This window comes from Chaetura pelagica, unplaced genomic scaffold (genome assembly GCF_000747805.2).
Source record: "Chaetura pelagica isolate M959 unplaced genomic scaffold, ChaPel_1.0 scaffold207, whole genome shotgun sequence".
Taxonomy (NCBI): Eukaryota; Metazoa; Chordata; class Aves; order Apodiformes; family Apodidae; genus Chaetura; species Chaetura pelagica.
This window is the reverse complement of record NW_009953929.1, coordinates 3357584-3382583: the sequence shown is the minus strand read 5'-3', so window position 1 is coordinate 3382583 and position 25000 is coordinate 3357584. Positions and strand designations below refer to the sequence as shown.

Here is a 25000-nt window from a genome sequence, read left to right as displayed (position 1 = left end):
CTGAAGTTGGAGAAGAACCATTTTGGAGGGCCAAGCTTCGTACTCCCACAGGGAGGTAGAAGTTAAATGCTAGGAAAAGGTCTTCAATCTGCTATTTTGTAACCATTATCTCTGGTTTGGTCCAAAATTGGCCCACCAGCAAAACAGTACAGCTTCAGGCTAAAAATACATTCAGGGAAGTTTTCACCTCTGCCTTCCTCTCCCATCTCCTGCATGCCCAAGGCAGCAGATGACCTTGGAGGCAGCATTCCCTAGACTGCTGCTAGTTTCTTACTGTTATGTTGCTCCTAACATTTCTTTCAAACATAATGCCTGTATCAGTAGCACCATCTAAATGGATAAAGGATGAAAGATGTGCAGTTTTGAGCTGTAGTCACAGCCAAGTAAGTGTTCAACTGTAACTGTTCAAGTTACGGCTTGAAAGGGGCTGGTCACAGGTGGGGAATCGACCTGTGCATGGTGCTCCACCTTCCCAGGCCTGGGGATTTATTTCTTGTCTGCTATAACAAGTAGCAGGTTTTGAATGACATCTATTAATTAGTACCAGTAGTAGTATTTACATTGGAGACAAGAGGAACTGTTACTTACAAAGGAACAGAATTTAAAATTCACATCCTAAAGGCAAACCAATGAGGCATTCCTCTTGGTGGGAATGATAACATCTACAAAGGTCAATGGGATTCTATTTAAGTACAGAGAAGAGAAAACAAAAATGGATTAATCAATAGTTCTTTGGATGGTCTTCCTGTCATATGGTCATTAGTAGAGGAACTGGGTTTATGAACAGTTTTATAATAATCCTGGGAGTGATCAGAGGTTGAATTTGGAACCTTTTTGGGACATACCTGGATTCTAATGAATCCGCTCACTTTGTGCATGTATGTCTTTTTTAAATTAAAAACTGTCTGAATGTTGCTAATACCAATATAATGAATGTTCACTGCCTTAAGTTATCAAACTTGTTAACTCTCCCGATGGAAACTTCAAGGCACTAAACAGCAAGTGAAACCTGCAGACACACCCCACTATAAACTCTCATTTTTCTGCATTAGAGCTAGAGATAATTGCTTTTCTTTCTCATTTAGCAATTTCAGACCATGCTAAAGACTAAGTTGAATGTCCTAACTCTTCGGAAGGAGCCTCTCCCAACAGTGATCTTCCATGAACCAGAAGCCATTGAGCTGTGCACCACAACTCCACTCATGAAGACCCGGACTCACACTGGATGCAAGGTACTTGGGAGTTTAAACTTCAGGAATGAGATCACTGTGAAGGTGTTGCATGTACATGTGAGGGCTCTAGAGAGCCCAAAGTAACCAACATGGTCATTGATGCTGTTCTGGAAACTCCATTAACTGCTGCTATTACTATAATGTTTCTAAATCAAAAAAGTCATTGTGTGTTTCTGACCAGAAATTTTGGGATTCAGGAAAAGAAAGTTTAAGTTGTGTGGCATAATGGAAATTGTGGAGAGTTTCTAACAGCCTGCATTGAACGTAGTTTGCTGTAAACACTGCCAGTTTTTCAGTAAGTGCTAGTGCTGAGATGGGAGGTGAAGGGCTAAATGCTGTGTATTTGCATTGAGCAATTTGTACTAACACAGGGTTGTAGGCTGTAGTAGGGTTGCAACTTAAAACTCAAGATTAGTTTGGGTTATTTGGTGGTTTGTGGTTTGTTTGTTGTTTTTTTTTAATGAGAGGAAAAAAAGAAAAGGGTAGGAAGGAGACTTAGATCTTGCTTTTCTTACGCAACAAACTGAATTTTCCCAGTTATATCAAAGCACTGCTTCTGGAAAAGCTCTTCTTAAGAGCTTAATGGCTTAAGAGCTTTGAGTGTATTCTTCAGTGGCAAGAAACCATATAAAACCAGCAAATGAACCTGCTCTGTTTGCATCTTCTCCTGGAGCCATTTTGCTTGGTGGCAGAGCTCGCCTGGCTGGCAGAGCTCACCTGGCCTGCAGAGCCACGGCAGCCTGAGCTGGTCCTGGCCGTCAGCTCCAGGGAGTGTCCACCTGCCCCATCAGTCTTGGTGAGAATGGAAATTAACTGGGCCTCAGTCCCCACTGCTCTGTGGAGTGTCAGCTCTAGAAGAGCTGTTGCCTGATGCTGCATGTACTGAGTAAGGTCTGAAGTGCAATGAATGTCCTAACCCCTTCCCCTGCCTATGTGTATGTGTGCACACGCGTGTGCATTCGCTGCCTCTTTGAAGGACATGATGTGAGATGAGGTTGGAAGAAAGTGCTTCCCAGTGGACTCCTCTGCTTCTCTCAGCACACTGTGAGAATGGCTCAGGATGTGGGTGTTCTTTGAAGGGCTTTGCTTGGGCACCTCCAGGTCTGGCACTTCCTCAGCAAAATTTCTTCTTGGAAAGTGTAATTCTTGTTTGACTTTTGCCTGCCACAATAGCCAAGAAAAAAGACCACTCCTGGGTGTTGAAGTTGTGGTGCCCTGTGCTGACACAGAGGAATGCAGGGCAAGTGACCCTAATATGATTTGTGTGGTAGCTTGTAGCATCTGCTCTTCCACAGGCATGTCTTTTGTACTTTATGTTCACATCTAATGAATTTTTTGAGAATATTAGCTATCATAAAAATTGATTCACAAAGTGTCTGGCTTTCACCCCAGTGAGAGAGAGTTCAGACATAATAAAGCCTTTTGAAATCATTTTATATCTGTGAATATGTGTAGAATTTAAATGAACCATTTTACTTAACCTACAGTCCTTCAAATATAAAAGATGGATTACAGAGAAATGTTGAACCCCTCAGTGAAGAAAATATTATTTTGTATTTAGAGATCTTATTTATTAATTTACTTTTCCTGCAATATTACATAGCAGATGCTCCCTAGTCATCACTGACTGTCACAATGCTCCCCTTCTCCTGCTTGCACTGTTTCTCTTTCTCCCTTTCCCCCTGTAGCCAGTTCACCTTCTGCCAGTGGTGGAGTCTTACAGCAGTATTTTTGGGGTGGTGGCCAGAATCTCTTCAGATAAGTCACCAGTTGTGATTTCCAGTACCTGCCTTATGAGGATGATTCCTGTGTTGTTCCTATGGCTGACAAATCCTCTCCAATCATTAACCAAAAGGCTCCGATTTTACCCCCTCTCTCTAGCCAAAATCTCTTTTTCTCCTCTCTTTTTTTTTCTGACTAAAAACACTCTTCTCTTATGGGGCTTGTATCGTCCACCTATTTATAGGTAATTAGCCTTCCTTTCCTCTTTCCCCTCTGATTATTAGTTTCTTCCTGAGTGATACTCAGGAAGTGAGTGTTACTGTTGCCGTAACAAAGCCAGTGTTTTATAATATGAGTTTTTGCTAATTGGGGTCTGATCTATCACTGTTATTCCAGTTGCAAGGGGGGGAAATGCTATGGTGGTGTTGGTACCACTGAGCCTCTCTGGTTCTGACACATGGGTTTTCAGACAAGAGCACAGCATCTGGTTTTTACTTTCTTTCATGAGTCACACTCTTTGATCCTTAATCGTTTTATTCCTCTTGACTGAAATCCCTCTAGTTTTTCTATGTAATCCCATTAATGAGATAGCATCATTCTTCTGACAGAGGCTCCAGACATCTAATTTTATTGCATGGTTTTAACATAAGCCTCAGCTGGCATCATCTTCTTATGGGAACTTGACACATATGCAATTGGTTCGCTGTTCAGAGGCTTGGGTGTTTGTTTTGTTACGCGATTGCTCTTTTTCCTTGTCCTTTCCTCACAAGACTGGCTTCTCTTTTCTCTTTCATTTGGAGTTAGCTGCTGAATTCTGAAGAAACAAAACTTTTCTGCTGAGATCCAATCTTATTCTGTAATTGAATGGGATGGTTTTAAGAATACCAGAGAAATGTCCCTCTTGCAGTAATCTAGGGGCAACCGCCAAGAAATCTGGAAAGTTAAATGATTGATCAGATTCAGAGAGCTTCTCTTTCCTGTCCAATTCCAGATCTAACACAACATTGTTGCCATTGTGTTTCCTAAAATATATCCTTTATTTGCAGCAGAAGGCTTAAAACTCATTCCTCCTGTTACTCCATGTCTATGTCTGCCCTCTTGGGCTGGCTGTGCCATCTCTGTTCCCACTCTTCTAGACTCACAGGCATGATTTTACCAAACAGGAAAAATGGTGTCAGCATTGATTTGCAGCACAGAGTGCACACATTTTGCAGTTTGTGGTGCTGGTTGCTCGGTGAGACAGGGTTGACTCAGAGGCTGTAGTTCCCAAAGGGCATCTTCTTGGCCCTCTTCCCTCCTTTCCCCACCAGTCCTGTTTGCAAATAAGGAATGACAGCCCTGCACCCTAAAGTTGGACCATCGCAGCCCTGGTCATAAGGACAGCCTAAAGCAGAGCAGCATTTCTGGATACAGTAAAACACTTGAGCTCTGATTTTTTCCTGGTGGATCATTTGCTTTCATTTGAACACGTACATTGTCTGTGTTAGATGAGAGGCAGGTCTCTGGCCCCAGAGGAGCCACAGCTTTTCATCCTCCTCCAGCCGAGACCAGCAAGGCAGGGCAGTGGGGTGCAGTGCCCAGAGGCTTGTCATCTCTGGCAGCCGTGGTTGAGCACCCATGTGCATCCTGCCTCTTCCTTGGGATGGTTGTGACATTTGTGAATGCTGGGGTATCGAGTGTGAAGATCAATAGCTGTTGTGAAGAATAAAAAAGCCAAATAGCTTATTGTATACCTGTAAATGGCAAGTTTTAGTTTAAGCTAAACCACCCATTTCCAGGGAAGGACAAAAAAGAGTGAGAATAAGCCTTTTGTTTTTCCTAGCTGGACCACACTTCCAATCACAGGTTTCTAATTTGCTCTTATTTAATAGAGCATGTTTCTGTATACAGGCATAAGTGTGATTTAGATGTGTGTATTTAAAAATGTGTCCATCCTTGTGCAGATCCTAAGGACTTTGATTAGACTGTTGCTGTTGTGGTTGTAGGTCTTTCATGTCAAATGTTGTGCACTCATGTTGCAGCTGGAAACCTCTTCCCTTATCACAACACTAAGTACTGCCAGATGGAAACTGAAAATCTGGAGTGTCTCCAGAAAGCAAGTTTCTCTCTATTCAGAAGTGTGTGCTTTCTCTGGCCCTTTTAACAGATTTTAGGTTCTGTGTGTTTTATTCCTCCTTAATGTCCTAATCAGATTACACTGATTCTAATGTTTCTTGATTTCTGTCCCTTTTAGCTGTGGTGGTGGCATGAAGGGAACTGCCTAAGTGACTCTCTTTCTGCTGTCGCTTTTCCAAAAACTGCTGCAGTAACGCAGAAAGACAGAGGTGAAAAATGCTGCCTGCAATATTTGAAGTGGTGTCATAGGTTTAAGTGCTTTTGTTTTCTGTTTTTTGTTGGTTTGTTGTTTTTTTTTTCATTCTATCGGAAGATTCTTAAAAGTAAAGTCAGTGTGGAACAACCAGCAGCTCCTTGTTACCCACCTGGGTCAGGCGATCTTATTCTTCCAGTTTCTACCAGTGGATGAACTTAGCAGCCTGGGAGGCTGAGAGGAGCATAAACAGTACAAATAATTGCTTTATTGAGATTATACTGTTATTAAATGGGAAAATATGTTTTAATGATATGACATTTGCAGGCATGATACTTACTGCTTGCCTGTTACTGGATTGAATCGGTGAGATTCTCAATTCAGGCTTTCTGGAAGGTATGATGAAATTTCTGTGATGGTGTGTCTTAGATGAAAAGTGATGGAAGTCTTGTTTAGCAATTTGTGTAAATGTCATTAGAGTGGCGCTGATATTTTAAAATCAAGTCTTGCACATTCTGATAGAGATTGGAAAAATTAACTAAGAAGTAATATAAATAAATGGAGCTTGGTCTTTTAGAATAGCTTAATTGCTTCACTCACAAGGCAAAATAAAATGGTTCCTGTACTAAGCATTCTGCAGGGTATTGATTGTGGTGGGGTTTGTTTGGGGCCTCTAGAGTAGGAAGGGGCCATGGCCACAGATAGTCTTCCGTGGCACAGTGTAGTGTCAGCATTTAGGCACCAAGCTTGAGGACTGCAACTGTAGGACACACCTGACATTGTTACACTTGTGTCAACATATTGACTAGATTTGAGATGCTTTCTGGGAGACCTGGACAGTGCTTTGGGAGCTTAACCTGTGCAAGGCCAAGGTCCTGCCTCTGTGTGCCCACAGCTCTGCCCTTTCACCAAAGTCACTGGGGCAGCCTGTTGCCACGTTTTAATTTTCCCTTTTGTCTCTTTTCCTTTTTCTTCTTTTCTCAAAAGTAACTTTCACTCTAGGAGACAATGTGTGCCATCAACTGTGGACCCTACTGAGAAATCTCCCTGCCCATGAAACTCAAAATGCTACAGTGTAGCAGAGGCTGGAAGCTAGTCTGCAAGGGAAAAGCTCATATATTTATAGGATGAATAGCAAGTAATATTGATTGTGATCAGAGTATCCATAGAAATAAAGTGTTTCTCATTGGGTTACTTATTAAATAATTAAAACATTGTCTTAAAATTCCCCTGCTAGGTCTTATTCTAATTCCTTGCATAATAGAGCAATTTAGGAATAGTGTCTGCTCAGATATTTCTGCCTGTTTTTGGTTTTCTGCCTTGTTAATTTTGATTGCAAAGGCCTTGCAGCAGGACAATCTCTTACCACATGCTTGCAAAACACCCTGTTTCTACTCTACCCTAGATGCCTCTACAGCAAATTTATTAATGTTGTGTTCCTGCTTTTATTGGTCATGGCACTTTTAAAACAGACTGTTATTCTTTTTTTTTTTTTCCCTTCTAGATCAGACTTTCCCAAGCTGTTTTGGACAGCATTGCTGTCCTGTGCAGCCTCTGCCACTTGTTTCCCACCCTAGCCAGCTCAGCCATGACAGTAGCAAAAACCATTATTCCTCCAGCTTTCAGGAGACAGTTTGCTCCCCATCTTCCAGGCCTGGTGGCCCTTCAATATTCAGAAAATGCCCAAACTGATGAACCACCCTCCCAGCTTCATGCAGCCCACACAGCATGGCTTTGGTGGTGGCAACTTCAGCTTCATTCCTCTTCCCCTTCATTGCTCTCCAACCCCAAAATTTTTGCTCTGACCAGTGGAAAAACAGGCAAATGGCTTCCCTCTGCTGCACTGCAACTGTGCGTGGCTTGGTTTTCTGTGTCTTGATACTGGATCCATCAAAATTAATGCAAAGAGAACAATGTCTCTGTTTTCATTAGCCAGAGACCAAGGTCCTCTTTCCTGTTTATGCTGTCCTCTTGGCTAAAAATGTGCCCTAAGAGGCGGATAAATCCAAATTACATAAAGAGGTGGTTAACAATCTAATGTTTTACTTAAATTTCCATAGATAATTAAAAAACTCTACTCCTCCTGAACATTTATTGCTTTTTTGCTACTGAATTCATAGCTGTTTGGAAGCTGCACATATTCTTAAAGCCATCTCATTTTATCCCCATAAAGCTTAATAAAAATGTTCTCTTTGCAACAATAACATGGACAGGAATGATTGTTTTGAGTGCAAGTTTATGCAGCTGTAAATACAAGTCCAGCTAGCTGCCTGGTCTTCATTATAATTTTGTAAGCCTGTAATAGTAAGATGGCCATTAACTTCAATAAAGAAACAAATTAAACAAGTGAGAGAAGCTAAACTGTACCATCACTCCCCAGCCTACTGTTTTCCACCATGTTTAATGTGTGTGAGCCATAGGGCTTATTTTTTTCTTGCTTCATTAAAGACCTTCTGTTGTTATCTCTAAGCACTGCATATTTTGTACTGTTAGTTGAGCTTGGTTTACTGCTTCTTTCTGCCCTCCCCAAATGAACCAAAGGGACACATGTGAAAGCATGGGGCACATCATAATAGCTTCAGTATATTTAGATATAATGCTCCTTGGTAAAAGATACAGAGGCTTTAATGATGTGTTTTCCATCAAATAAACTAATGCCCCAACAAGTGCAATTCCTAAGTGAAGATTTACTTTTTCTTCATGTAGTATTACAGGAATTAAAAAAAAAAATAATTAAAAAAAAATAATGCTTAATACTGAAGTTAGGGAAGAGTAAACTGCTTGTAGAAGCCTTACACATCTGTATCCCAGAGTGCTTTAGAGGATTTGGCTGAATCTTATTCTAATATTGAAAATAGGGAGTTGGATGTGCTCATTTCTTTTACAAAATGCTTTCAACTTCAGAGAAGATCTCTCTTGCATATATTTTTATTTTTTATTACATGCATGGAAAGCCCATTTATGCTGGTGAGGATTTATGCTTTAAATGAGTGTAGAGGAGATAATAGAAATATGAAGGGTAAATGCAAGTGGAGAATGTTGTTAAAGCATCGTAATGCTTCAATTCCTGGAGTCCAGGATTCTTAGATAGAGAATATAAATTGTCTAAAGCAATTGAATTTATCTGAAACTGAACCTGCCCTATATAGGATCTTCTGCAGTGTTCAGTTTTGCTGATATACTTTGGTGTAATTTTATTTGTGTACTGGGAAAGTGGCAATGTAAGACTAATGTATTCTGAGAGCAGTGGAAGTTATGTTCTGTCACATATGCTGGTGGTAGTTTTTTGCCTTAGCATTTGCACATGTAACATTTTTCAAGCCATGCTTCAAGTAAAGGGGATCTTCTTATTCAGGACGTTCTTGCATCCCATCTGAAAATGGACCTGTTTTTCAGTTAGCTTCATGTTTCTGCTTTAACAACCTGTATAGGAGAAAGCATATAGCTGTTTTCTACATACAGTGGAGTAACTTTTCTCTGAATATATGTATAGGAAGTAAAGGAAAACAGTTTTGCCTACTTCTGCTTATTTTTGGATTTTCATTAATTATGTGTATCTCAAACCATTTCAAAGAATTTCCTAAAAAGAAAAGAACTGCCACCTCCAAAGGAGAGTGCTGCTGACAGGGAGGACGTGAGGATTTCTGAGAGCTGCCCTATGTGTTGATGGCCAGCACAGTGTTTGAACTACCCTGGCTGCAAGGTCCTGTGGCTCTCCTTGAATTTGCTTCAAGAGGGAGGGAACTCAAGGCTGCACATATGATGAAGAAAATTAGTGAGTGAGCTGGGTTTCATAGAGGGGTTTGCAAGGAAAATCGTTGCGTGTGTGTGTGCTCCCAGGCGGACTAGAGGATTGTGTCTCTTGCTCCTTGGACTGGGTAGGAAGTCTTCAAATTATTGTGGACCACGCAGATGACACCCAAACCAGTCCCCTGGCAAGAGAGGTCCCCCCAGGTCCTGACAGTTAGTGTGCTGGGGGCCTCCTGAGTGAGGTTCAGGGTCCTTGGATCTGTATATGAAGTGACCTGTTTCCAGCACTGATTTGTCATGTGTGAAGAAATAGGAGCAAATAGGAATGTCACATCAGGATATCTGACTTTGCTCAGATATGTGTTCAAGGCCATTTTTCTTCGCAGCAGGCTGCAGAAAATATTCTTAAACAACAAAATACCCTTGAAAAATGCAAGGAAATAAAAAGAGCATCCATTAGGGTATTGTGCTTTACTCCTCTCCTTGGTACCTGTATTGCTTGCATAACCTTTGTGTACCTTACATTTCTTCTTATTGCTTCAGTTTTGTCCCTGTAGTGCATGTAGTGAGTCCCACTGAAGAAAATGGGTGACAATGCATGATATGCAGCCTGGGAAAACAAGTTTTTAACATAAACAGAAATCCCTTTGGTTGGAATCAAGCACTTCCTTTGGTTTCAGAGCTTTAGTTGCCTTTGATTCAACAAAAGCTTGACTTGGAAATCAGCCCTTAATTTTGTTAACAAATGGTACTTATCAGCAGAAGGAATCTAAATTAAAACTCTTAATGTAAAACAAGGCACTAAATGGTTTATATTTCAATTAGTTATGGAAGAGAGTGATTGACATTCAAAGAGGACTGTGGAAAATGGAATGAAATATAGGAATGAAAAATGGTCCCTGTGACTTGGTTGAGAATGAGCACCAGTCATTCTTGAATTTCATCCTTGCTTGTAAAAGCAACTGGGAAACTTGTGAGATACCGATACCGATGAGATACCGATGTGCTGGTGAATGCTCAGTAGCTCTTTACCATGTATAATTTTTACTTCAGTAATATTTCTCAGCCAGAAAGATCCTAAAACACCTTCTAGAGCAGCTCTGTTGTCCCCTGCTGTTCAGCTGCCATTCCTGCCAGCAGTCCCATTTGCAGAGGTCAGATCAGCTCACAAAGCTTGGGGGAGGCTGTGTGGGCACACTTGTACTGCAGATAAAATAGGCTTGGGCAAAACTGATGCTGAGAATTAAAATGCATACTTCTGTTAGGTGTTAATGCATTTTAAAAAGGTACTAAAAAGAAATATATATTAATGAAATTCCTTTGATGCATAAAATTCCATAGAACTTTTTTGTATCTTGAAACCCAAATATTTTTTTGTCTGTTATAGAAATCCCACTTTTCAGGATAGTTGGAGCTGTTGTCTAATTATAGCTGGCTTTTTAGTAGATAGCATACCAGAATAGTTTTCTCTGGAAGAATATTTTAATATTTAAAAACAATTTCATCTCTCTACAACAGGAAATATTTAAATATTTTGAAATTCTAAATGCTCATGATTCCTTAGCAGATAATCTTCAGTTACACAAATATATAACAGCATATAGTGCATGCTAATAAGTTCTATCTTTTGCAATCTGGCCCAAAGCCAAGGTACAAGTGTGAAGATCAGTGGCAACTGTAAGGTCCAAGATAGCTGCAGATGTGATAGGATGTTTATTTTTTACACTGTAGAAAATATTGTGCTCATCACAATTGCTCAGGCAAAGCCTTCTGGTCATAGGAGCTAATTGCTTCCATAATAATTAAGGTTCAAATATCAAGACCTAATAGCTTTTGACATATAAAAATTAAAATGAGATTGAAATTTATTACGGTGGTTACGCTGAGCAGATGCTGCAGTCACTGTTGATTGTTTTGTTCTAGCGCGTCCTTGAGAAATATTCCCATCTTGGTGTGGCTGCTTCAGCATAAGGATGGAGCTGTGATTTGTGTTGTTGGACAGCAAGGGGAAATGGGTGCTTCTTCATGGTCTGGAGACCCAGCTCAGAGCGGGGCCCTCCAGAGGAGGAGGCACCCTTCCTTCATGGTGCATGAAGTTATTCTTTAACAAAATCAAAGAGCTTCTGGTTCTGTGGCTTTTATTGCAGTGGGCACCTCCCCACTCGGCAGCATGAACGTGCTGGAAGAGGTGTTGGCAGATCTTTTGAGGCCTGCTTTTTCTGCAACAAAGACATGCCTGCTGATTCTGTGAAGGTATTCTGTGTGGATCTTCCCCTAAAGCCATGGATATTGTCTCTTTGATTTCCATTAGAATACTGCAAAATTTGCATTTGGCACTGAGTACCCCTGCTTGAATTAGTTTGAGCCAACATGAGCCTTCTCAGGAATCACAGTCTCTGCCTGCAGCTGTACTATGCCCAAAACCATCAGTTCTTATTTTAGGGCTGAAACCCTTATTTATGAGCTGAAACCTTCCTACTGAAGCAAATTACGTTGGCAAAAAAGGAGGCTGAAATGGATTCTTCTGTGGATGAGGTACCATTGGCCTCATTCATTAGATGCACAGGATGCTGGAACATAGATTAATGTTGCAATTAAAAAAAAAATTGTCATCAGAGAAAAAAATGTCCCATAGGTGCCACCTCTGTTTCTCTTGGTCCTGAGAGCACTCCTGTTCTCCTCATACTATTGCAACATTGTCTGTGATGCAGCGTGATGTATAAACACATTAGCTTGGGAGAGGAAAGGCATTTTTCCATTTCTGTGTTTTGATGTCAGTGTCTGGGACTATTAACATTTTTTTTTCATAGTTAATGAAATGGTCATAACAATAAGCATCTTTAGGCAATACTTCAGGGCAATTTGAAGGCTTGATTAATGTTATCCAGTGCTGACCGACTACCTTTATTTTAATCTGCTGTGAATATTTGACTTCAGGCTTGTGGTAATTCACTAAGCTGTTTTATAGGAATAACAAGTACAACAGAGAGAGGTATGATTCTTATTTATTTTCTCTTCTTTAAAATTGATCTGTCTCTTTTCTTGAAGTTTACAATGCAGTCTGGAAAGTCAGTAAGTACTCCAAGGTTAAGAACTTCCCTTGTATTGCTAATCCTAGAATCTCTGGAATTCACCTTTAATTATTTCACAGGGAGATCCTATTAAATGATACATATTGTCACAGAAATAAGATACTGAATTTCACAGGAATGTAAATTTAGAATTAAGTTTGTAAAGTTTTATCAGTGAATGAAAAGCTACTGTTAAACTGGTAGTGTTTTGTTGACTTTGATAGAACAGAATGCTGTTTTATACCCACTGAGATTATGGTTTATTCCTTTTTGGGAGCTGATGCTCATTTGCCTGTTAGACATCAGGGTTACTTTCTGGTTGCTAGAGTATAGTATGCTGAGAAAAAAAAAAAAGAAAAAGATTTAATCAGCTGGAGGATGGTCTTAATTTGTTATGCTCTTCAGGCTTTTCCCATCTGTAAGACCACGACGACATGATCTTCTGATTAAAGTGCTCTCAAGATTTAAATGGCATGGCAGTGACCTGCACTTGAAAATAACAAGCCAGGGATGAGGATAATCTTACATTTCATAGGTGCCCATACACAAACATTTACAGTTGAGCTGTTTGCTGAGAAAGATTTGCCAATGAGTAGTTATTTGGTGGGATTTTTATATTTATTGGGGACTTGTTTTATTTCAGTGTGTGTTGTGTTTTTTATCCTGCCCCCTCAGTTTATTTTTCAGTAGCAGAGAGAAACAGGAGAGGAAAAAAGTAAGCTTCAAGTCAGAAACAGATTTTAATTAGTATTTCCGAGATCAGAGAAGGATCTGTGTAAAAATGGGTATAGTTGAGTATTGTGAGAGGTGATAAGGAAAAGACAAAATAAAATGTGTGTCTTCATTATTTTGAGTGTGTCATTGATGTTGATTCTGAGTATCCCCTGGGACAGGATAGTCAGAAAACAAACTGATTGTAGTTCTTTATGGATGCTGCTTTTTTTTGACTGAATTATCTATAGGCTGAGAGTAATTCCCCTGTGCTGATGTCTGACTCAGTCTCGCAAACAGCACAATAATACACTAGAGCTTTGTCAGCTATTTGTAACCACAGCGGCCAGAATCCCTATGGGAAGCATTGTTAATGGGTTGCAGTTTTTGGATTGGCTTTGCTATGGTATAAATTGGTGCAGTTCCTTGGGCTCAACTGCCAAGCCAAGTTACATTGTCTAAGAATCTGGCCTCTGAGTTTGATGTGTGGTTTGGGATTTCTAATGATTGAAGGAATCTATTAATGAAATCAAAGTAATTGAGGACAGCATATGTGAACTACTGCTGTTTGTAATTTTTTATTAGGCTGAAGTGTAAAAAATATTAAGTAATTATTGAATTTTAATATTTTTTTTAAAAAACAGATTGATAGTAATTTAAAGAAGGGTGGGTGTGTTTTCACCTTTGTCTTGAGTTGCATTTGAGGGTCTTCACACAAGGCCACACAAATTGTGTGACTGCATTCCCAAGTGGGAAATATGATATACATCTAATAAATACATTGTATATATAAATTAATTTTGGAATAGTTTACAGTACTTCCATAGAAATACTGAGGACAAACAGAATTACTTTAATTACCAGTGACTTACTGATGAACTGCTCTAATGTTTTTATGCTGCAGGACTTCCCTTATCAGTGCATATTGTTTTTTGTTTAATGTTACCACATTTATGCAGACAGTGTGTGTCCCCAGGGTGGAAGCTGTCCCACAGCAAGGGACTGGCCTACAGCTACTGCTGTGGCTCTGTCCCAGAGCGGGTTCAGTGCAGAGCGGGTGGGTGTCACCGGCAGCTGGTGATGATCCTGCCAGGTAGGATGTGGGTACCAGCCACCCCTGACGTCTCAGCTGTCCCATCCTGCAGCAGTGAGTGAGGCAAGTGAGCCCGGATTTCAGTAAATAAATAAATGGGAAGGGAGCAGATGCCAGATTTGGGATCTCTGCGTGCATCCCTGTGCTCGCACCACCCCCTTTGCTGGGGCCCTGAGGTGGGTCTGGGTCTGTGTGTTTCCTGTGGCTGTTGGATCAGATGGAGGGAGGGGGGGTTTCTGTGTTCCCCTCCTTCAACTAGACTCATCTTCTAGGACTGGGCAATCCCTCCTGCTGTCGGGGAATGGAGGATGGTGAGGACATGTCCGGCCTTGTCCTGGGCCTCAGGGACCCACGCTGGCCCCTCTGCTCCGAGCAGGTTCCCCAGGCCCCAGCAGGGCCCCACAGCAGGGGCTGGGCCTGAAGAGACAAGTCCTGAGGCTCCCGTGTGTGCTCCGACATGTCTCACTGTTTTCAAAATGGGCAGCAGCCTGTGCCTGAGGGCTGTTGTGTGCACACCTGCAGCTTTTCTGTGATACACGGCAGCTGGGCAGCTTTAGGTCAGCAGCAGCAAAGCCTTCCTGCTCCCCAGAGAAGAGACAAGAGAGCCCTTTGGGGTGTCTTGCAGTGGAGAGGACACCAGAGCAGCCACCCCTTTCCTTAGACCTCATTGTTGGTCCTTTCAAGGAGGTTTGCATGTCATTTTAGGCCTGAAATCAGACTTTGGTAACTCTGGGCCATCTGAAATCCTCTTATCAGGAGTTTATGCAGTGGGAATTAAATTCCTGTAATTTCAGACAAAAGCATTTCAATTTGAGTCCTCCACTGTGGCTTTAGAGGACTCTGAAAGTCTGTTGTGAAACTGAAGGAGAGGCGTTGAAATAATTTAGCCCTCAGAATTTGTATCATGAACCTTGTGGACCATGATGAGGCACTCTTGCTGTCACTTTAAATGTGTAAGTGTGCCTTCATTTTGCAATTGAGTCATCACCTTCAGCTATGTGACTGAGCATAGCAAGGCTGGTTCCTTGCTGGAGCTGGGTGAAGAGCAGCCAGGCAGGGCCAGGCTTGTGGTGGTCAAGTGCCACCACCTGACAGTTGTCCTGAGAGGAAAATGGCCGAGTGAGGTGCATCTTTCAAATAAATAGTAAAATACTTCTTTGCAACACATCTCACAAGATTTTTATTCCAATGAGCTCCTCAGTAAAGCGGTGAATTTCATTTTGGAGAAAGACATATTATAATTACAGAGATTTTTCTTTATTTTTTTCCCTACCTTTTTGAATTAGGCTGCATGTTTGCTCTGTTAGCAATTACCTTCATGTCAGTATGAGTGCAAGAGGTCATAGAAGTGCATGATGTTTCTCACATTGTAGCAGCTTTCTGCATACCAACCCCTTTGCCCTTTTGACTACATAGAAAACTATAAATGTGTCATGCAGGAAGATTTAAATGAGTGCTGTTAAGGTTCCAGACGCTCATTCCAGAGCTGCAATTTCTTTAGAGTTGTCTGAGCTTTACCTTTTGTGCAGCCATCATAGCTGTGTCGGCTGAAATCCTGCTAATTATTTTGGAGACATTTTCGTATGACATGTCTTGAGAAAAGAATCTGAGCATCTGTGAAACAGATGAAGTGAAAATTCCTCTGGCATCTATCAACAAACACAAGCAGGTGGAGCACATCCAAGTTTCTGCAGCTGAGGGAGGGGCCCCAGAAAACATGGTCTTTTGCAGCACAGAGGGAAAATCAAAATAGAAATAATTATTTGTATATCTTAATTTGATGGTATTGTGTCATATAAGGCCAGTCCAGGAACAGCAGCTTTCTGCTTCATTTCAAGGGCTATTGCAGCTTGATTGTCAGATTCGTGTAAGAAGTGAACAGGACACTGCAGACTCTCAAAGATGTACATTCCGGAATCTGCAGCTGTACACTTGCAAACTGGGCTCATTTCTCAGTTTGAAGGGTGTTACAAAGTTTACACTTCTTGATTGTGTAGGGTTAATTAAGGTAATCACTGAAAATTGCTGCATCACTCTCTTAATTGTAATATTTCTGAAAAACAAATGGTTTGTATGTTTTAAGGCAAACACCAGGAACTCAGAACTAAGAAATATGCTGCTGGTGCCCACTAAAGGAAATGAGTGTGGTAAGAAGCTGGTTTGCTGCCTGGGATGAAAGGCCAGCTGTCATCAATTAGCACTTTATGCATATGCACTTTTATAGAAATAATTTTTGCTGAGTAGGTCTCAAAGCTTTTTAGTGTTAGTTGGTTAATCCTCACAACAGTCCTGTGCAGAGTTGCATGATTATACCCAGGGGCAGGCTAGAAATCAGGGAGGTCAAGTGAGTAATCTGTAGTTGCACAGTGAACCAAAGGTAGTTCAGTTCAGTTCCATCCTGTCCTATCTGTCTTTGCAAGGCAGAGCTGCCTTCACTCAGAAGGAGACCGGAATACACCACGGCAGTGGTTATGTGGTATGTTTTAGAACAGCTGTCATGAAACAATGCCTTTAAACAGTGCATAGGATAGAAATAAGGATGTTTATTACATGAAGGACAAATATGAAGGATTAAGGAATTTGTACATTAATTGACTTCTCTACTTCAAGTGCATTGTTGATGTTCTTGGGTAATCACGTAGACAAAGAATGACATTTTCCAGTACATGAAAGGAAGCCTTGCCTTTTCTCAAGAAAAAAGGAGAGACTTTATTATTGGTTTTTTTTAATAAATGCTTTCTTAATGCCAAATTCAGCCCTGTGTGTGAAATGAGTAAATGTCCTTCACTACTTTCTCTGAAGTTTGTACCCACTTAAAACAGCCTGCAGTCTGTTTTCTACTGTAGGCTTAAGAGGCCAAGAGAGTGCAATTAAAACATGCAAATTTGTGGCTAGCTTGATATTTCCTCAGTGGCTGGATGTGCTCCTTGGATGGGAGCTTGGTGCCTTGCTTTACAACTCTAGGGTGCTTGGGTTGTCTCTCCCAGTCACGCGTGGGGTGAGGAGGAAGTGTGAGAGGCTGCAAGCTGCAGTTGAGAGAAAGGTGTAAGAAATGTCCTCCCTAAAGTACAGGGCCATTCCCTACAAGATTCCAGGGTGATAAGGAGTTTTACTTTTTTCCTTTTCGCTCCCCTGGAAGGTTATTTATTATAAAGGAAGCAGGGAATTAATAGAAAAAACTGCCCACTTCTATAGTATCTCATGCTCCTGTTGAAATCAGACAATATTATAGACAAATTATCCCGTAGTCGTGCTTGCCTGTAGCCTCAAGATATGAACAGTGCTTCTTTATTTCCAGCTGACAGGAGGTATGACTGATGGTATAAATGAGGATCATCATTGTGAATGAGCTGGAGGTGCCCTGTAGTTTAACCCACAGGTTTGATTAAGCTGGTGTGTTGGTTCACATCTCAGGGCTACCTTTCCAATTAATTCTCCCAAAGCTGATGCACTGAATAAGATGACTTTTATTAGGTTGCATATGTCAGATGATGGTGAAAGTTCTGCCTTCTTATATGGATATAAAAAGATGTTTTTAATAGAGTGCTGTATATTTATAAGCAAATTCACTATTAATTTTATAGCAGTATAACTCTACAGCAACTACACTAAACTTGTGAAATTGCAACAGTGCAATATAAAGAACTATTTTAAGTTCTTCCAAGATGAAAGGAGTTTTTAATAAAAAACCCTACATTTTGTGTAATATAGGGGACATATTGTTCATATTCAACCATGTGAAATCTGTTTTTTATTTCTTCTGCTGTGTGTCCAGATCATGTAAATGATTGTGGCCATTGTTATATAGCACAAAGCAAGGCTGGGTCTGGAACAGTTTGATGTAATCAACATGTATCTAAGATACTTAAGATGCTTATTCAGCATCTAAAAAAGGCCACAGCTCAAGCTGCTATTCCTGGCTGTAAAAAACAGGGATCTTTAGTAGAAAATGAAACCCCCTTCAAAAATCTATGCATTCCTCACAAATAATATATATATAATATAAATGTTACCATTAACTTAATTCAAGATTTAATTTTCCCCCTTTTAAACAAAACAGGGTAAGATAGTATTTGCCCCTCTTGTCCTGATCCCCTTATGAAGTGCAAATAGCATCCAGATCCCTGACTTGTCCCTGTGTCCAGTTACCTTGTACTCTCAATGAATGGTTTCAGGCCTGAGGTGGGTACCAAGGTGGTTTCAAGTTTCACATGATTAAAAAAGTGTGTCCCTACAAATCTTCCATTCTGACAACTTCTTGGTAAGAGCAGGGAGCTTCAGTTTACATTTCAGATTTTGCACTGTGGATACAGACCCTGAACATACAGTACTGTTCATCTCTGAACTATTTTGTAGTGGCTGCACAGAAAAACTAGCAGAGTGACTACACAGGAAAACTAGCAGAGTGGCTATGCTGGACAGAGCAGTACACTGGTATTGGTACCATGACTAAATCCTCATGGTTTCTTTGTGGTAAGAAATGAAGTTTTCTGGTAAGGCAGACACTGGTATATTTAATCACCAAAAATAATCTGGTTTGATGTATTTCCTGGAAGTAAAATGTTGTGTGCACACTGTAACAACTCCAGTTTACTATGTGATATTTTCAGCATCCTTCAAGATAACTAAAATGGTCATCTGCCTCAAATCAGATCAAGGCAGTTTTGCAGGACTGTGAGCAATATGAATTTGTCTTAGACAGATAGGATTGGCTGGAGATGTTACTTTCGCATTTATTAGGTCTTTTAATGAATTCTCCAAAAGATTGGTTCAGACAAAAAAAATTCCAAAATATTTTTTATTTTTTTTTAAAAGAAAATAAATCACAAACATTATAAGCATATTTTTCCTTTTTTCTTTTGAAGCCCGGACAAATAATACTGTCTTGGGGCCCTTTTGTTCCTCTTTGCAGAGTGCCATGAAGAAAATCAGTTATTGCCTTTTTTATCTGTAATTTTCTTTAGATTGAATAGAGATTGATTGCTCTTTGGGGATGAGAAAAAACAGCCTGTATCATTTTGTGATATTCTGCTCTAGCAGCAATGGAGAGTATGAAGCAAGAAGTTTAGTGGTGATCTTGATTATCAGTGAATGTAGATTCAATTAAGTCAATGTACTTGTATTATTTCCTGTTCATATGGTCAGTTCTCCTGCTCTCTTGTAATGGAAGCTTCTTTTTCAATCATTGTTTTAGATACATTTTTTTGTCCTGTTTGAAGTTAATGATGAATCTTCCCTTGATATCGGTAGTAGTTATGTTTGGTTGAAGGGTTTTATGATTCCTGATTGTTTTTTCCTTTTCCATCCATTTTGTAGATAGAGGGATATTAGAAAAAACAAAGATAAATTACTCATTAAAGCTATTAACAGAAGAAATTCCAGTGCAGATAAAGGCAACTTGGAAATTCATAGTGATCAGATACTTCTTGTGGTACTTGTTTATTTTTATATATTTGCATACGCAAAGAGGCCCAACAGGCACAGTAGTGGTTGTTTTCTGGTGGAAATACTCCCTTACAACCACAGCTGGAGTAACTGCATTTGCATGCAGAGCCCACTGATGTTCTGTGCATTGCATGACCAGAGTAGTCTGTAGAACAGAAGTTGTAAAAATGACTTCTTAGGAGTTTGTTTCCAATGGTTTTTCTCACTGTAAGGAAATGTTTTTGTTCTTTTGTTATGTATTTTTATACTTCCTTCTTGGCATTCAGTTCCCCATAAAATCAACATCTACCATTAAAAATATTTTTTAAGGCAGGCTGTCATGAAACACACATGGATGTGATGGTATTAATTTAAAATTATATGCTCCCAGAAAACCCAGAGAGCTGAATTCATTTGAGAAACAGTCTATCTCCATACAACCTAACATGTCTTTACCTTGAGAATGTTACTAGCTATCTCTAGGGGTATTACCCATAAAAGAGGCAGCAAAAGTGAAGGATCCTTCACATGTTTGGAAGAATGGTTTTAGTTTCATGTAATCCTGTGATAAGAGTTTGAGATATGTGAAGTACAAGAATTTTGTCTAGTCTAGCCTTGGCCTTTCACTATGTGTATGTGCTGAAATATTTGTGTCCTATCCACATCTTGCTTATATGGGGGAAAACAAATGGACATGGATTGTCATTTTCTGTATTTGACATCCAACAGTGGATGCCTTGAAGAATTAGAAGCTGAAAAGTAAAAAAGATGACAGTGCCTGCACCTAGCCAATTGTTCAGTGTCTAAAAGGGTGTGGGATGAATTAGCTTGTGTCTGATCTCAGCTGGTGATCATCCTATGGATCCTTTCATCTTTCAAGCATGAGATTTGATTACCTCAAGTCTTTCTCTTTGTGCTCACTTAGTTGTAAATATAACACCTGCTGTGTTACCTAACTTAGTAAAAAAGGTTTTATAACCTTTTAACCAAGGAAGTACACTTGGTTCAAAGAAGGAGCACCTCTGTCTGATGTCTGAGACAAAGTAAAAGTGATTTTTTTTCCAGTTGTGACCTCTGCAAAAGCTCGTAGACTTCATCTGCTACACACTGCTCCTCAGGTGGAAATGTCCTCATCTGCCCATTCTGTTCCCAGTATAATACAGGATGCATACATGGCAATACAAATGTATTAAAAGTTAAACAGACCAAAATTACTTCATCTGCTGGTGGTCTTGTAAATGGCTTAGTCCTGCAATCTGGAGGGTGAGTCAGAATGAGAGGTGCATTCAGAGCAGGGCTAAGATATTTAAAATGCTGCTGAATCCTCCATATTAAACCTAATATATAGAAGGATACTGTCAACCATAAGAAATGCCTCTAGGTGCACCCTACTGGGTGCTTAAATCATGGGTTACAAAACAAACATGAAATCCTGTGCATTTAAAATCTGATTCTCTGTATTTCTCCTTAGATGTAGTATCTACAGAAAATGCCCTTGAAGTGCAAGGGCAATTAAATAATTTTGCTCAAAGAAGGCAATATTGTAAATTACAGACTGGGTTATAGGCATAACAATCCTTATTTCCAGTGGCTGTCCTGAAATGCAGCAGCACAGTTCAATTGTGTTCTGCATTAAATGTATGCAAATTAATTCTTTGATAGTGATGAAAGCTGTTTTCACTCTGGGCAGGATGAAATGACTCTGATCTCTCATCCTGTTTTTTCCTCCCCTTTTTTTCTCCACCCTGATTTCTGGTGTGCACTCTCATTGTTTGTTCTTTTTTCCCCTGCAGTTCCTCTCTGTATTCCAGACAAGGAACCTGTTTTTAATTTTCGTGTGTCATGTCTGTCTCATAAAACACACACACTGGATCATATGACTGTTGTGCAATATTAGAGTGCTGTTGAAATGAATATCACATAGAAGGACTTGTAAAGTCACCTTGAAATAAAATGTACCAAGTTTCAAATTTGAAAGGCGCAATAATTCCATACAGATGACAGAAGTAAAGATACACTGACCACAAACAACGAGAACATTTAAAAACAGTCCTTGTGGCTTTGGCCCCTGTCACTGTCACAAGAACTGCTCCAGCACTGGCAGGTGTGGGGGGCTGTCTCAGCCTCTGGAGCAGCAGGGCTGTGGTGGGGCTGTTTTCATGTGCTGCTGTGGGGCCGAATTCATCATGGTGCTGGTGGCCCCTGTCTTGTGCACTGAAGAAATGGCCCATCCAGCGTTGACCCAAAGTGTCATCTTTGGATTGCAGTCAGTGTCCAATTATGAAACAATTCTGCCCTGTCCTAAGGCTCTCTGTGACTAACAATTTAGTAAGGACTTACTTTTCACATGCAGGCACAGCTCTTTGTCCAGTGTACAAGCAGTTTCAAGAAGCCTGTGGGAGTCAGGCAAGGGGAAGGAGATCCTTCATGGTTGTGGTCTCTGGACTTCAATGACTGTTTTTTCTGTAAGGCTTGTAAACCAAAGACATCACTGCATCATTAATTTTCTTTTGCAGTCAATGATGCATGTTTTTTGAGTATGTTGCTGCAGGAAAAATTATAATGTTTTTATACTAAGTAATCCTTTTTGCTCCTAGTTGTTCAGACAATAACATGCTTCTTGACATGACACCTTAGATGGTGGTCATGCAGGTAGACATCTCTACTTATTAGGTGGGAGGATGTGGGGATTTTAATGATGCATGTTGCTGCTGAGTTGCCAAGCTGATACATAAAGAGCTTGTTTTCCTAGAACTCCTGCAGCGTCAACCCCACAGCACGTATTGCACCAGTGCCAAAACTGTTTTTAGGCTCTGTGCTGTGGGAAGGGTGATTTGGAGTCCAAACCAGACCCTCCTTCTCTATCCTTTTTCCCTCCCTTAGCTGAAGCAGCACAGCAAAAAGCCAAACTGATTGACTGAAAGGTGAAAGAACAAGGGAAACTGTAAAACATGTAGGTTGTTATAGAAGCAAGTTAAGAGACTGTGCCAAAAACAATAAATTTTTTCCACTTAAGTATGAACCTGTTGTGCACGTGCTTTAAACACAATGCAAAACAGGAGGAAAGAAGCTTTTGAGTGCTCACATAGAGGGGAAGGGCTGTTCAGCTGTGTGGCAAGTGACAGGACATCATTATTTTGGGGTGACTGTTGCCTTCAGGATGATTTTGCATTCCAGCCTTTCATCAGTAGGAATAGGGTAAGGAAGTAGTTCACAGAGAAGTCTGTTAACCTGGAATGCTTACACACAGTCTCCTCTTGTTATGGCTGTTATTACACACATCTGTCTTATCTGAGAAAATGTCCCTTGCTTTTCTCTTGTGCTGTATTTCTTGATTTTCTTCCATCTGGGTTTGTTGAATTATAGAGGGCTTTCCTGAAGGATGGTTAGCAAGGGCACCCACTGTGTCATATTGCTTCATTTTTTTCCCTGAGTCAGGTTTCATGGAAATAAGTTGGGGTGAGGCACTAAGAGACTGGAGCTGAGCAGAATATTCCCCATATGTCTGACATGCTTGCTGAATTCTACTTTCCCCTTACACTCTTACAAACTGCTTGTCTGATGAAAATGACTGCTAAGCCATTGAAAGTTTTAATTTCCCTTCTCCTTTGGAGCTTGTCCTTCCTTCATCGTGTTGCTTTCACATTGAGAGCAGAAAGTGCCATGGGCAGGGCTTTGCTGCTTCTGGACATGCAAACCAGCAAGCTAGACAAACATCACAGCTTTCTAAATTTGCAGGAAAGATCCCTCAATTACTGCAGAATCGCAGCCCTGTGATGCCAGGGGGTGAGAACATCCTGCAGTGACCCAGCTGCAAGAGTCTGGGGCTGCCTGTCCTTAGTCCATGGCTGAGGGCTGCTGCTGCCATGGGCTTGGCCCGGAACTTTGAGGTATTTCTTCCTGGCACACACAAGCTTGGAGGCCTGGGCTGTTTGTCTGCATATCTGTCCCTGCCCTCTGCCGAACCCTGCTGTTGCTAAGGCTGGCACCCAAACAGACAGTGGAGCCAGAGGCAGGAGTTTTTTGAGATCATATCTCATGGTCCTGAAAACCTCTATTTTTAAAATACTCTAATTTTTGCTAGCTCTTGCAGGGCAGTCTTCTAGGGAAAACAGTGCTCAGTGAAATACATTGTCTGGGCGGAAAACGCTGATTAAAATATAGCTTGTTTTATGGAGGTTCTTTAATAAGTAGGATACAGTCAGCCATGCCACAGACTGGAAGCAATTGTTTGTCAAGAGCAGGAGTTTTTGGTTCTTGACATGCAGCTTTATTTTTCAGAAAGACTGTAGTTTGTGTAGTTCCCTCTGAAAAGCCAAAAGCAAACAGAAGGGTCATGGCACTGTCTTCTCCCTCCTCTCCAGGTTCAGGAGAAGAGGAGGGAGTGCAGCATGCAGGTTTCCAACTGACTAGAGCAGGCTACAGCAGCAGCTGCAAACACTTCTCTTTCGGGTGGAGAGGTAATTTCAGCACTTCTTTGTGCTGATGTTTTGAAAACTACACTTGTTTCAGAGGCACTTTTTCCACATCTGCATACTTGGACAAAGCAAAATATTTTTACTTAGGATTCTTGGACTCCCCTTTGCACCTCTCTTGTATAGAGATTCTTGGAGTTCTTCAGGCTTTTTGTAGAGTTTCTTAGCACTGACTCAGAGGAAGATTCCACATATATGGTGGCAAATTTTAGTCTGACAGGCTGGTGTAAACCTCGAGTTTTTCCAGGGCAGTAACTGAATTAAAATCTGGCACAGAATTAAACTGCTATTTCTAGATCCTGAAATTGCCATGATTTTGTTCTAGTTTGCTTTATTAGCACTGCGTTATGTTTTAACAATGCTAATAAAGCAGATTTATTTTTATAGTGAGTTTATTTTTAGAAAAACTGTGACTTTGACTAACTTTTTTCATCTGGGTCTGTGCTGCACATGTGCTTACTTTCTCCATGTTACTGCTGTGTATATCCAAAGATAGGAGTATGCCTGTGGCACTGTGGACATGGGGAGAGCTAGTGGCAGAAGAGTTTGCCCTGTGTGACAGGGTATCCCATACCTATTTTTGGGCCTTTTGTTTTCTGTTTCTGGATGGATGGTTATCACATACCTAGGAGATGTGGTGTTTGTGTGAGAGTGCAGTAATGCAGACCTGCAGAATATCTTCTTTTAGGATGTCCGGTATTATTTCTATTTCCACGTATTCTCCCTGTGATTTTGCCTTATTTAAGGAGCAGTTCCTACATAAAATACTGAGAGTAATTAAAATTTAATGTTACTATTTTCTTAGTCTCAGGAAGTATCAAAACCCATCCACAGATTCAAAACTACCGTAATGAGAGTACCACAAATCTCTTCACTCTCACTGCAGGCCAAAATGAACACTTCATCCTGGGATCTTTGCAGTGGTGGGGCAGGCAGGTAGAGAAAATTTGTTGTAATGCTTGGTTTTGAAGATTTTTTGAGATTATATATATGTGTGTTTTTATGTACCCATATGTATATATAAATATTTGAACCCTGTTTTGATGGCATGAAAACATTTTTATGGAATCCTCTCCATTTTCTTGCCAAGTTCACTCTGGGATTGTTCTCCCTTCCCAAATTATTGAATATCAAACTTGTTATGAATATGTCCTTGTACTTTATAACTCGTATATAAAAGAATAAATTTGTTTTGATTAAAGGGTTGCCTTCAT

At 40.5% G+C, this 25000-nt stretch overlaps 1 protein-coding gene across 1 annotated transcript in view; it reads left to right on the top strand.

The window, feature by feature from the left end:
* Positions 1 to 1089: 1089 nt before the first annotated feature.
* PID1 (phosphotyrosine interaction domain containing 1) overlaps positions 1090 to 25000 on the top strand; it is a 47365-nt gene continuing 23454 nt past the window's right edge. Inside the window, exon 1 of the mRNA XM_010001631.1 lies at positions 1090 to 1232. Within this exon, the coding sequence (XP_009999933.1) occupies positions 1098 to 1232 (135 nt within the window). The 5' untranslated portion in view covers positions 1090 to 1097. The remainder of the gene's footprint in view (positions 1233 to 25000) is intronic.